This window comes from Mauremys reevesii, linkage group 6 (genome assembly GCF_016161935.1).
Source record: "Mauremys reevesii isolate NIE-2019 linkage group 6, ASM1616193v1, whole genome shotgun sequence".
In the NCBI taxonomy this organism is placed as follows: Eukaryota; Metazoa; Chordata; order Testudines; family Geoemydidae; genus Mauremys; species Mauremys reevesii.
The window spans coordinates 90,901,371-90,915,756 of NC_052628.1; the positions used below are offsets into that span (position 1 = coordinate 90,901,371).

At 37.8% G+C, this 14,386-nt stretch overlaps 1 protein-coding gene across 2 annotated transcripts in view; it reads left to right on the forward strand.

Moving 5' to 3' along the window:
* The window catches only part of C6H9orf135 (chromosome 6 C9orf135 homolog), a 48,538-nt gene that overhangs the window by 13,857 nt on the left and 20,295 nt on the right, over nt 1–14,386 (forward strand). For both annotated transcript variants that reach the window (XM_039546004.1, XM_039546003.1), the window contains exons 3-4: nt 7,257–7,378; nt 8,549–8,617. In XM_039546004.1, the coding sequence (XP_039401938.1) occupies nt 7,257–7,378; nt 8,549–8,617 (191 nt within the window). The remainder of the gene's footprint in view (nt 1–7,256; nt 7,379–8,548; nt 8,618–14,386) is intronic.

Sequence of the window (14,386 nt, forward strand, 5' to 3'; positions counted from 1 at the left end):
CTTCCTGGTTCCCTCTATGATGTTTTTAGTGTTTTTCAAAGTCAGTCATGTTAGACTTCTTTCCCACCCTTCTGCTTTTGTACCCTTCCTGATTACTTATTGTTAAATTAAAAATAAGGAAAACAGAGTAAGAAAAATGAAAAAATGCTTATTTACAAATCTAACAAAATTATGGGATGCATACAGGCATAAAAAGAAGCTAAATTTTCAGAACTATATATTATAATACAGCAAATATTGCTTTAAAATATGTGGACCAGAATGTCTATTGGCTTAAAAGGAGTTTAGTTCGGTTAAAATAATCAGGAATGGAGCTATGCCCATCTACACCAGCTAAGGATCTGGCACAGACAAAATAAAACTAAAATCAATTTCTTTCAGCAGTAAACAAAAATTTTTCTTTAATGAAATCCTATGCTTAGATGTAACTTTATTAGAGCTTCCTTCTCCAGAAACCTTTAATCAACCGTACCACCACTTCTAGAACAGGAGTCTAGTTAGTGTAGTTAGTACCCTCTTTTTCAGAACATCTTTATTACTATTATTTATTGTTGTTGTTGTTGTTATGAGTTAATCTTCCAAGTTTAGATCCTCCTCTCAGCCCTCAATTCACAAGCCTGGCATCTACCTTCTCTCTCAATCTGCACACTCACAACGATGAACCCCAGATTGCACTAACAGACCAAACTCCAAAATTAAACTGCATACTTTGTTATCCAAGATATGCAGTGATGCATATTCAGTACAAGAACTCCAGCATGAAGTGTGGAATGTGTAGCTGATCATATGACATCATAACAAACAACTACAAGGCTGTGGTAGTGGTATGAAATATTAATTTATTTGTACTTGATAACATGTCTGTTATTTGGGGTGAGTGAAATTTAGAATGTCTTTGGTTTTAAATTCTTGGGTTTTACAAATGGCATGGTAGATATGTATATTGTTGTCAGTATCCTAATTTTTAAAAAAAGCAAAGTTTTTGGAGGAGTTGGAATATAACCAGTGGAAACAAATTACAGTTACAGAAGGAGCCATAATTTTTCTTTTCTGACTTTTATGTGTTTAAAAATCCGATCCTGCTCATGTGGCAAAACTCCTATAGACTTCAATGAGAGCAGGAACAGACCTTAAATTCTCAATCTTTATGTTGTAATAATATGTTTGAATTTACTTATGTCATCTTCACTTAGATTTTTATATAATTTTAGTGTTGGTATAATGTCTAAAAAGCAGCAGAATAGCATAGAACTATGTCTCAAAAGTAGCAATAAGCCTGTAATAAGTTTAAAATTCTCTTGTAGAGGGAGCCAGATTCTTTGTTGTCCTGCATATGGGGCAATCATTTATACCACTGCAAAATGGGTGCAAAATACTAACCATTGATACCGTTTTTCACTCACTGTGCACTAAGTGCAGGGCAACAGTTAGTTGGGCTCAGGGTAACTTGCTGTTGATTATTGCGTGGTAGTTACCTTTTACTGAGAATTCTCTTTTAGGTATCAGGATTATGTTATCTTATCCCATCAATGCCATCAAAAGCCTGCCTGTTAGGAACCAACTGTACGATGTACCAACTGTCAAAGAGCTTAGCCTTGCCATAGATGGACTCCCCAATGGAAAGGCCCCTAGAAAAACTGAATACCCTCAGAGGTCATAAAATGCGGAAAACCTATTCTACTGCAACAACTTCATGATTTGCTCTACCTGTGCTGGAAAGAAGGTGAAGTACCACAAGAAACGAGAGACGACATCATCACTCTCTATATTAAAAAAAAAAGGGGGAGGGGAGAGGGAGACAGGAGTGACTGTAACAACTATCATGGATTTCCCTTCTTAGCATTATGGAAAAAGCCTTTGCCCGAGTTGTCCTGAACAGACTTCAGACCCTTGCAGACAGAGTCTATCCCAAATCACAGTGCAGTTTCAGAGTTAAAAGGTCTGCTATTGACATAATCTTCCCAGTGCAACAACTATAAGAGAAATGCAGAGAACAAAAAAGCCCCTTTACGTGGCCTTCACTGATCTCACAAAGACTTTTGACCTTGTCAGTAGAAGTGGACTATTTGCATTTCTAGAAAAGATTGGATGCCCCCGAAAGTCCTTAAGCATGATTTGATCCTTACATGAAAACATGTAAGGCACAATTCAATACAACGGCTCAGTCTCTGAGGCTTTCCAGATTTGTAGCAGAGTTAAGCAAGGCTATGTACTTGCCCCAACTCTGTGATCTTCTTCTCCTTGCTATTGAAACAAGGTTTCAACTGAAGGAATCTACCTGCACACAAGATCTAATGGAGAGCTATTCAATTTTATGAGACTCAGATCTAAAACCAAGACTCGGGATGCCCTTATCCAACACCTCGTCTTTGCTAATGACACAGCAGTGACAACCCACAAAGAAGCTCATCTCCAGAACCTTATGGACAGTTTTTCGAAAGCCTGCCAAGACTTTGGGCCTACCATAAGCCTAAAAAAGATGAACATGATGTGCCAAGGAGTTGAGGAAGCACTCTCCTTCAATATCAACAACTATGAAGTTGAAGTGGTGAACGTGCCGACATACTTGGGTTCCATTATCGCAGTCAATCTTTCACTTGAAATGGAACTCAACATCTGCATTGGAAAAGCCACCACAACAATGTCTAGACTGAGCAAGAGGGTATGGCAAAAGAACAAACTGACAGAATGCACAAAGCGTCTGTGTATTGTGCATGTGTTATCAGCACACATTTGTATGGGAGCAAGATGTGGACCTTACTGCCATCAGGAAAAAAGGCTCAAACGCTTTCATATGCATTGCCTTCATTGAATCTTTGGAATCTTCTGGAGGGACAGAGTTACCAACACTGAGGTGCTCAAGCAGGCCAGCATGCAAACACTCCTCAAACAGTGATGTTTCTGCTGGCTTGGGCATGTGTGCCAACTTAAATGATGGATATATCCCAAAGGACATTCTTTATGGCAAATTGGCATCTGGAAAAAGACCCAAAGGATGCCCAAAATTGCATTTCAAGGATGTGTGCAAGTGAGACCTTGAAGAAATGGACATGGATGTGGACAACTGGGAAGATCACACTTAAGACTGCAGCCTTTGGAAACAAGAATTTAACAAAGGTCTCCGGAGTTATGAGAGGAAGCCATCCAGCTTAGCAAAGAAGAAAAGAGCTTGCAGAAGGCAGAGTGCAAAGGGTCAAAACATCATCTTTAAATGTGCCAGATGTGGCAGAGATTGTCTCTCTCGAGTGGGTCTCTTCAGCCTCAGCTGCGGCTGCCATAAAACCAACTGAGAAAATTTTTTACCTCTCAGGGGTGCATACCCATGGTCTCTCAAGACTGAAGGATGCCTACTACTAATCCTATTTAAACCTGGCCATTCCCAAATACTAAATATGAGTCAGTTAAATATGGTATTATCCTTCATCATGAATCATTAAATATCTTATCACTCCTGGCTATTAATAAAGAATATATTCATAAGTACAGTAAATATGGTAAAAATGTGATGACCAAGACTATTTGTGTCCAGCTTCTTCATTTATTCAAAACTGTGCAGTCTCTGGAAAAATTATGTGGAAGCCTGACTGAGATTTCATTGGAACCGGGTCCTGTCAATCCTATTGGCTCAGTAAAATCCTCATCTGCAATGGAATTATTTAAATTTCCATGCAGTGGAGAGGCACGAAAAGTTACAGAAGTACAGTACTTATAGCAATGGCGCACTGTTTTCATTTTGAGGAGGCCTTCCCATGTACCACACATTTCCTGTTCATCAAATTCCAGTAAAAGTGCTGTAATTTTAAAAAGAAAAAACCCTGCTGTTACAGTCCACCAGGACCAGAGATTCTTTTTTTAGTTTTTCTACAACAGTAGAAAATTGTTATGAACTAAACAGTGTGGTACAACACTTATTGTAGACTTGTGTGCAGTATATATATGCACTGGACTTTTTTTTAGTTATGAATGCTGACTGTTTTACAGGGTGTTTTGCCTTGGGGAGACATGTCTTTCTTTTACACTTAATTTGATTTACTGCTAGCCATCCAAGGTTTTGATTTGGTAGTGAAGAGAGCAAAAAACTGTTTTAAACCTCTTTCTGCCAGCTGTACTAGAAAGTATCTTATGGTGAATTGCATTGTATATGACATTATTAATTCCACTGTAGTTCAAGAGGTGGTAATTTCTTCACCTCCTACAAGGGAACAATTGAAATTTATGTAACTGTAGATTAGAAAAACATGAATGTTGTAGAGCAGTTCTCTATAACACAAGGGGGTGCACAAATACTTTTTTGTCAGTGCATTAAGAGATTTATTTTAACATATATTAGGCTGGTGTTTTAGTTGGACATAGCACAGTGCTCAGTGGAGGTAACCGTGCCAAGTGTGTGCTATGGCAACCAAAATACATTTCACCCTTCTGGAGGGGGGTGGGGAGTGGTCCATTAAAAAGCTTCCTTGTAGTTTAAAAAGCAGCCAACCTTATGATCCCAACTAAACAAAACTATGCTATAATTACCAGTGTTGTAATAACACATACTTCTGTTTTGTCTAAACAAATGCTGCTAGATTGCACTCCTTGTCAATAGATGGGGACAGAATATTTGAGATTTTGATGACATTCTCATTGCACGTTTAAGAAGTTGGCCATTACAGGTGTCTTCAGATATTCCAGGCCAAATCCTTACCCCATTGATTTCAACTGACAAAACTTCCACAGACCTCATTGGAGCCAGGATTTCAACTGCTGTCTCTCCTGTTTCATACTGGAAGTTTCTTGCACCACCATCCAGAAAATGGCCAAGACCCTTTGGATCTCCTGAAAACATAGGCTCAGCTACTCCCTTTTCCTTTTCATGATGGGCACCCACGTGCCCCTTCTCCACTATAGTTCTTCCCTGAAATGGGGTCAAATAGGCTTGGCATTCGGAAGAGCATGGATATGGATGTCTCCTTCCTCTTCTAATTCTCAAGCATTGCTTTCTATGCTCATCACATCAAGCTCCTGATGACCTACTTCTTCCATGGCAGCTTCCAAAAAAGTCTCCAGAGTAGTGTGGGCTTAGCCCTTCCCTCTCATATTCCATATCTGGGCAGAAATATAAGTCCAACCCCACTCTTTCATCTAGCACTATGCACAGCAGTCCCTAAGTAGCTGAGGCTGGTACTTGCCATAGGCAAGGATCTTCCCCCCCAACAGAAAAAACAGGCACCACTTACCCCTGCAGCAGGAAAACAGAACTATGACTATGGCTGTAGGGAATTTCTAAATGCAGCACACTTGGTTTTTAAAGAAAGAGCTGCCTAGAAGATGAAAAAGAGAAACAATCACACCTTTCCTTTCAGTATCTCTAAGGGTACGTCTTCACTACCCGCCGGATCGGCGGGTAGCAATCGATTTCTCGGAGTTCGATATATCGCGTCTCATCTAGATGCGATATATCGAACCCCGAACGCGCTCCCGTCGACTCCGGAACTCCACCGGAGCGAGTGGCGGTAGCGGAGTCGACGGGAGCCGCGGACGTCGATCCCACGCCGTGAGGATGGGTAAGTAATTCGAGCTAAGGTACTTCGACTTCAGCTACGCTATTCACGTAGCTGAAGTTGCATACCTTAAATCGACCCCCCCCCAGTGTAGACCAGGCCTATGAGGAGGGGCTTTCTATTCAGGGAGGAGTGAAACTGAAGTGTTCACACTTATATAGAAGAACTTGAAGACATAAAATTAACAGTTACTAAGTTTTCACTTAAATTCATCATGTGAGACTCTAAAGAGAGCATCATATAGAAGGTGCAGTTGAGAGGAACACTCCCTTGATGAAGGCTGTGTGAAAGCACAACGTAATAATTTTAAGACTCTGTATTAAGTGTTAGAAGATATTTTACTTCCATATCACAACTAAGTTGTATTTTTCATGGTAGATACACAACATCTGATGTATGTATTCCAGTGATAATGTTAATGGAATCTGTTTGTTTCCCTACTAATGATTCTGAGACTAGGCCAGGGTATTGATTTTCGATGTGATAGGCCATTATCAAAGCATACATTTCCATTAACAATTTCACTGTGGTACCATACTTCAAAATAGTATGGTACATGAGGTTAAAAAATCCCAAATGCTGAACAGACGTTGGTTTGCTGATTGAATATAGCAATGACTAGGCAGAATTGTATAGTGTGCATTATTACTTCTAACTATTGAATTAAACAATGAATTTTAAAGAAATAGACTTGAAATTTCAATTAAGATGCTGTCATTTTATTTAATGGATGTTCGTGCAAATATCAATACAGCTGAACACTTATGTAAAGAATGCATTATCACTGAACATTTTCCCTATGTGTTAGCCAATTACAAATGAAACTGGGAATACAAGTACAATTTCTCTGTATTTTTATTGAACTACTGAGAGCTGATTAAGATGAAATTTTAGACATTTTTCTGCACTTTTATGAATAATATGGTGGTATATTTTACTTTTTTATGTTTGTTATAAGGTCACCTATTCATGTAGCTGATTTGAATGAAATCTCATTTGGTAAAATGTAAGAGAGGGTTTTCTTAAACAATAACAATGCCATTCCGTGTCAAAAATGAGAATGAAAAAAGTTAACGGGCAGACTGACTGTCAGTTTGTCCCTTATTGAATAAGTCTTTGTTTAACAAGTCTTCTTTGACCATTTTAATAAAATGATGAGCAAATGTGACCAGCTTGTACTCTCTCTTCTCCCCTATTTACACAATGGAAAAAAAAAGGTCTTTGCAAACTTATTAAAATGTTGGTCCCAAAGTAAAATAGGTTGAGATTTATGTCTTGAATACTCTTGGATACTTGTACAAAGGATGCATTTCAATAATAAAATTTACAGCCCTTTTCCAGCAGTTCTATAAGCTCTGTGACCTTGCTCTGAACAGAGTTAAATTATACTTGCATCTTATGTATATGAAAGTTTACAGCATTGGCACTTTTTACAGTTTACAGATAGCACTTTTCCTACAGCAAGAGACCTGGCAAGGAGGTCAAACCTAGCTATTGCCTATGTATAGAGCACTATTTTTAGACCTCCTAGCCAGAACTAAACATTATGCAACACTTGCAAAGCAAAATAAGGCTATGAAATATAGCATCCATAATAATAATTAATTAACAAGCAACAAACAATTTTACAGTATCTCAGATTGAAAATAGCCTATATACTGAAAACTGTTCTTTCCCCTTTCACGATATTTGTCCTTTTATGCTATTTTCCAGACATGGATCACCACATACCAGGATCATTTGTCTCAACCGTGTACAAATAAAGGATATAGGGAAATAGAGATTCGTAAATCCATGCTGAATGAAGATAATTTTGAAGATGGTGTTATTGACAGGTATTTTAATATTTATCGTGTACACGATAGAATTTTGTGTTGGACCATTCAGTGGTTTGAGCATTGGCCTGCTAAACCTGGGGTTGTAAATTCAATCCTTGAGGGGGCCATTTAAGGATTTGGGGATTGAGTTGGGGATTGGTCCTGCTTTGAGCAGGGGATTGGACTAGTTGACCTCCTGAGGTCCCTTCCAACCCTGATATTGTGTTTGAAGGAATTTCACTACAGAGAATGATAAAATAAGACCATTTCCACCCTGTCCCCCACATCCTCATGCCAAGGGAAATCTCCATGTCCAGGTCCTCCCTTCCCCATGCCAGCACCAGACCCCTGTCCTAGGATCATGTAGAAGGTCCTTTGTGGGATTGGCAATCTGTGGATAAGAGGAGAGTGGGATGGAGCCTGAAGGAATGTACTCCATCTGTAACACCGACAGACCCCAGTCGTTGGCAGGTGGGTAGGATCGAACCTGGGGCCTCTGGAGCTAACTGCATGAGTCTCTACTGCATGAGTTAAAAGCCAGGTGGCCCTTAGCTAAGGCTGTAGAGCAGACTCATTAATCTCTCTCTAAGTGGTGTCGGTGCCACTAGATGGGACAGAACACTACACACACAAGGTGTGTGGGTTACACATCCTTCCACCAAACCTCAGGAAATCCACTCCAGAATTAAAGTTTTATTAACTTTTGAGTTGAAACTTCTTCATGCTGTGAATCCCCTCTTTTGAGATTGGGTTCCAGAAGTAGGCTCCAACTGTCACGTGTCCTCCTCCAGCTAACAAAGTAGGACCTTTACAATCTAATTAATACTGGAGACGGCTGTATACATTCTAGCCCATAGATGGCAGTTGTAAACATACAAACAAGCTATAATTTGTATGCTAACATTTGCACCAACTTCCTCTATTGCAAAAGGAATAGCATTTGATCATAGGTGAAAAATATATATAAAAAAATTAGTGCAAAGCTAGTTTTTTCCCCTGTGAATCTGGCAAAAATGTGCTATTTGCTGGTTTAATGACCTATGCAAATGTTTTTCACAGCTCTGAGAGAGTTCTTTTTAAATGTTGACCATTCAAACCTTGCTTCTGCCAGGTTGCATAGAATAAGTTTGAAAAATTGAACTACTTATGATTATGCTAATTTTCTGAAAATCATCTTTTCTTTTGCAGGGAGACTGGGCTGCCCAAAACAGGAGTTGGAGCTGTATTGCCAAGACACCCTTCAGATCACTTTCAAATGTTAGTATAATCCTCCCCAAAAAACAGCAAATAGTGATGTGCTGTTTAGGGATAAATTACATTTGTTTTCTGTGGCTTGTAGAGTGTCTGGGTCTGAAAAGATCACTAAAATATTGTTTTTACATTAGCTAATTGAGAATTACTTCTTGAATTATTGTATTTAGTTCAGACATATTATGCTTAGTATATATGGTTTTCACTTCCAGCATAGCTAGTGACTCAAGTAACCTTATTTACGGTAGTAATAGTATATTGGTAAAATAATTACACTAATTTTTAATCTAAGAAAAAAGAGCAATGCATACAATACACAGGGCTGTAGTACTGCCCATTATTAAGGTTGCCTGACACTTTCTATTATAAGACCCTGTTTTCTGTTATCTATATGTTTGTCAAACGTTAACAATGTGAGATGAATGTTTTTATGCTCGGTGTCTGCTTCAGGCTCATTTTTAAATTTCAGCCAAAACAATTCAACTGTTTCTGAAAATGAGGTTGGAGAAAAAATGTCATTTTTCAATATTAAAAAATTTCAATGGGAAGTAGGCACTTAATTACCTTTTATGATTTTGGCTTAGAGCACAAAATATAGCCTGCAGGGGAAAAAGTATCATCTCACTTTGCTGGTCTGTGCCATCCCAATATGACCCCTTGTATGCAGATGAACAGTTGGGTCATCTAAACAATTGCAATTCTGCTTCTGTAGTGCCATGAGAATAACCAGAATCTCTGATGCAATTTTATGCATCCATTACAAAGATTCATCTAATTAATGATCACAAAATATCAATACCTTACTCTGAATCATATAGGGTTAGGCAGATGGTGGGTTGCATCTTATCCCATTTTTCATTTACCTCCATGTCTTTAATTATTCTTTCCTTCAAAATTTGTTCTTGCATATTGTGGTCAGACTAACTGATCTATAGTTGCTCGGATTGCATTTTTTCCCTTTCTTAAATGTAGGTGTTATGTTTGCTATTTTCCAGTCAGACAGTACTACCTTTGATTAGATATATTTATTAAAAATCCTTGCTATCGGACGTGCAATTTCATGTACCAGTTCTTTCAGTATTCTGGGAGGGGAATTATCTTCTCCCCATCCCTTCTGACCCACAATTTGACTGCATTAAGCTCTGTGAGTTTAGCTTCTGCCTTGAATGTGGTAATTTCCATTTCTATACACTCATGATCATTAGCCATTCTGCCTTTGCCCCATGTTCTAGGTTATCATCCTTATTGGAAACTGAGCCAAAGTATTCATTTAGGCTAAGGACATGGCATTTGTGACACTTACATAGAAAGTGCAAAGCTTAATGTGGTAATAAAGCATCAGGCTTAGGATTGGAGTAATGTGCTTATGAAACCAGTTATAAAACCAATGCTTTGTGGTTCGCTTTTTCAGTACAAGCTGTGTAAGTATAGTGTCTTCTCCAAATATAAAATGAGGAGTAAGGATTAAAATCTGATGGAGATATGGAGATAGAGTTGAAGTTGTTGTGTATTTGCATACCATACTTTGGGGGGTTTATTGTAAAGGAGAACTTTGGCTTAGAATGTCAGTTTTTTATTTTAAAAAAATTACAATATTCCTTAAGGGTTTTCATGCTGAAATGAGTGATACAGTGATATAACTACCAATTAATGAAGATTTTACCTGGGATAGCATCTGATGTGGAAAAGACATCATGGTTATCAAACATGGAATTCTTTTAACTCTTAAGTTTTGTTTAAAAGGTAAATCAAGAATAACTTCCAATTATAACAATGTTAAACTAAAAGTAAAATGTGAAATCAGCCTCTGCTGCCTCAGGGTTAAGTACTGGGGAAACTGGATGCCTGGCAATATAAGTCTGAGTATTATAAATGAAAGGTCTGATGTAAGCATAGGATAGAGATTTTGAAACCCAAAGGAACAAAGCAAGTGATCCCAAGCGTAAAGGCAGTGGAGCAGTTCATCATATCCATAGGGCCAAAGCATTTTATTACAAGATCTGTTGGGATGGACATGAGGACAATGCAGGAGAAGGTGATCTGTCTGGAAGGGCAAAGGGATAGTAGTTTTAGGAGTTTCCATATGTTATAACATTAAAATACTCAAACTGTAATCAAGGAAATAGAGATACAGTTGAGTTATAAGTATATCAGATTCCAGTCCTCCATGTAATTTTCTTATAACTTTAAGATGTCTCTCATTTACCATACAGATAGATGTATACAGATAGAATGCTAATTATGGTAAAAACACTTTAATTCCAGTGTTTCAGAATCCGCTCTCTTGAATGTAGTTTTTTTTTCCGCTTCTCACTGACTATGTAGCTGTTAAAATTAAATGCCAACTTAAAAAAGATAATGCATAAGAATGAGTTTGCTCAATGGACTGAAAATGAGTGCTTCATGTTATGTGGGAAAGACTGTAATCATAATATACATTTCAACATCAAATTAACCCTTAGGGAAAAATACTTTTATAGTAACACTTGAAGTATTCCACTTGCTTGTAAAAAAAATAAAAATAAATAAAAATTGGAAAACTTCCAGACAATGTCAAAGGAGACCTCTAACATTCTATATGACTAACTATGATGTTCAGTGATTGGTCTGTCTTTCTATGTTTCTTTGTGCTCTTAAAGTTTGATCTTATTCAGACATGTGCACTGTCAGTCACATCACATTTTCTTGTTGGTATTCAGCAATCCAAAAAAATTGGATTACAGATCGGGTTCATAATAAATAACTTTTTATTATTTTAAGGTATTTTTTAAAATACTTAGCTCCTTTTTTAAATTTAGATTTCCAATCTACTGTTGCCCATACTCAAGATAGGTGTGCAAATGCGTGATGTAGCTAATTACACGTAGACCAGATAGACTGCTTTCATGATAGCAGCTCTATGTCAGGGAGGTCGGTGCAAAGTGCAGATAAGACCTCCTCTGTATTGAGTTTCAGTCAATTTTGCTTACTGAAGTTTTTGAAGTGTTTGAAGAACTTCAGGCTCTGACCTATAATTTTGTTACATGCCCTGTATAGCTAGTTAAATCTAATGGGTAGACATTGATCCATTAGTGGTAGAGATAATCTGTGCGTCCTAGGGAACGCAATGTGCCAGGATCTCTTAAACAAGCAATTGTTAAGTCCTTGGTCAAAAAATCATCTATTGATGTTGATAACTTGTCATTAAGTGCCCTCTCTCTAACCTTTCTATTCTGGGGAAGGTTATTGAAAAGACTCTGTCAAAGCAGTGCTGTAGTACTTGGAATCCTCACATATCCAGTTCCCATTTTAACCAGTCTTGAAACCTGAATATGGAACAGAAGCACCCCAATCATCTCTGTTAATTATCTGCTCATGGCATCTGTTTTGTACCATTGACCATGATATTTGATTGACACAGATTGATATAGACCCCAGGAGTGTTCCAGAATGGTATTTAAATGGCTGTGTCCCTTACTGTCTGAAAGGACTGAGAAAGTATCGTTGGATGATTGCTCTTCTGTCTTGATGGACCAAGGTCCTATTCTGTCACCCTTCTTCACTGTGTAGGCAAGTCACTAGGGATGATATTGTTTTCTTCTCAATGCAAGTGTTGACAGGTACTGATTTGGCCTATATGCCTTTTTTATTGTTTGCTTTCTGGCTACTTTGGAGCCCACTTCTCTGTTTGTATTCTGTCCTGATAGTTGAGATCAGCTGAGGTGTTGAAGCTAACAATTTGAGGGGGAAAAATTATTCAAGTGATTAGAATAGCGAGATACATAACATTTGCAAATGTTATAAACAAATTAGAAAGTAATGGATTAACTTCATAAACTGAGGATTTATTTTTCAGAAAATTTGATTTCTAATCTGATTATTGCTTTCAAGTATTTTTTCTCTGTACCAGCTATTATTAGACTTTACCTGATTTATTGTACTAGATTAAACAGAGGGCGAAATGAAGTCCTTGTTGAAGTCAAAGGCCTCTTCTTATGTGTCAGTTCATTGAAAAAGAAGAACCTGAACTGGATTCTGGGTTCAACTTTTTCTGTAAATCTGTATATGGTGAAGTGACTTTAAGTTGTTGTTGTGCTATTCCTAGCCAATCACAGTTGAAGAACATCTAGCCCCGAATTTTGAATTTGGATGCATAAAGCTAGTAACGTATATCCATATTTAGGTACCTAAATCAGTGGCCTGATTTTTTCAGATATACTAAACATCCCCTGGTCCTATTGACTTCAGTGTGAGCTGTAGATTCTTGGCATTGCTGAAAATCAAGTATTTTATTTAGGTATTAAATATGGATTTAGGTGTCTTACTTTAGACAACTACATTTCCAAATGCTGGCCCTCACTCTTAACAAAAGCTGTTTTAAAAGAAAGTTTTGGAGTCACTTGTGTGCAACGTAGTGGAGGTGAAAGCAGATAAAAATCTATTCCATTGGCCCTAAATCTGTCAGAGGAAGGTGGGTGCCAATGTGACATTTTTTCAACCCTTTCAGAAGCTCTTTTGAGAGAGAAGAGTGGCATCTTAGGTTAGGGGAGCCTGGTGTATGGATCCTTGTGTATGGACATTGATATGGCTCAGCTATATACAGATGGTACCTGACATAATGATATCTGCACAATGGGTTCTGATCCATGACTGGAGCTCCTACATGCTACTGCAATACAAATAGCAATAATCTGAGGGAGCTGTGTTTCCAGGTTTCACGTTGAGGGAACGGGGAATAGTACAGAGGCCTGGAGATACACAGGATTTCATTGCCGATCTCTGTAAACTCGCATGGGTGCAGGACCATGTCCCCTCTGTGGACCCATAAGACCCTCCCCATTAAAAATAAGTCAGGAACTTTGTGAGTTACATTTTGTTGAATTTCCTGCATTGCTTTGCCTTGCTTGTGGGTTATTCAAATACGTATCAGTGTATTCATGATGAGAAGTGATTCTCTCTCAACAAACTTGTCTATTGCTGGTTTGAGCAAAATGGACACAATTTGCTTTTAAGTGCAAAACAAAAAAAGTAGCTGCGCAGCTGTGGGTATGTATATATATATATATATATATATATATATATATTTAAATAGAAGGAAAGGAAATAAAAAATTGAGGCAATGATAGCCCTGTTGCATATAATGGTGGGTAAGCTAGCCAAATCCACAAACCTGATATTTACTGTACAGATTCCTTTTTAAAAGCTACATTTTCTAAGAGGTTCATTTCAACTGGATCATCTGCTTTTGATGATAGCTTTGAACCCATTTCAAAAAGTTAGTCATTGCCTTGGAGTAGGATCTTCAGAGAGGGTATACTTTAAGACCAACACGTAATGTTTGGTGAGGATGATCAAAGCAGCTGTTGCAGTCTTTATTTTATTTATAGTGCCCAAAGTGTCCTTCAAGTAAGTAGGAGAAAATGGAAAAGTAGTCTTTGGACTTGTATCTTTGAAATGTATAGTTTATTGAAGGTCAGGGATGGGCAGGTCAGGAGCTAAATGTAATTTGTTTGGCCACTTCACATGACCATCACATTTTCCTGCCAGTTTTCAGGCATAATTTTAAAAGAACATTTTCCATCAAGAAGAGAAATGATCCAGTGCTAAATCTTCAAAAGTGCTCATGCTAAAATGTGCTTTTATGTTTGAATATGCAAATATGTATAAATTGCAGTAGTTGTGTATCAAAATTAAACATGTACAAGTGCAATTTAGCACTTATACTTTTGGAGATTTTAGCTCAGGCCTTGCTCATTTTTAGCAAAGAACCCTGTTGTGGAATCTGAAATACAAACC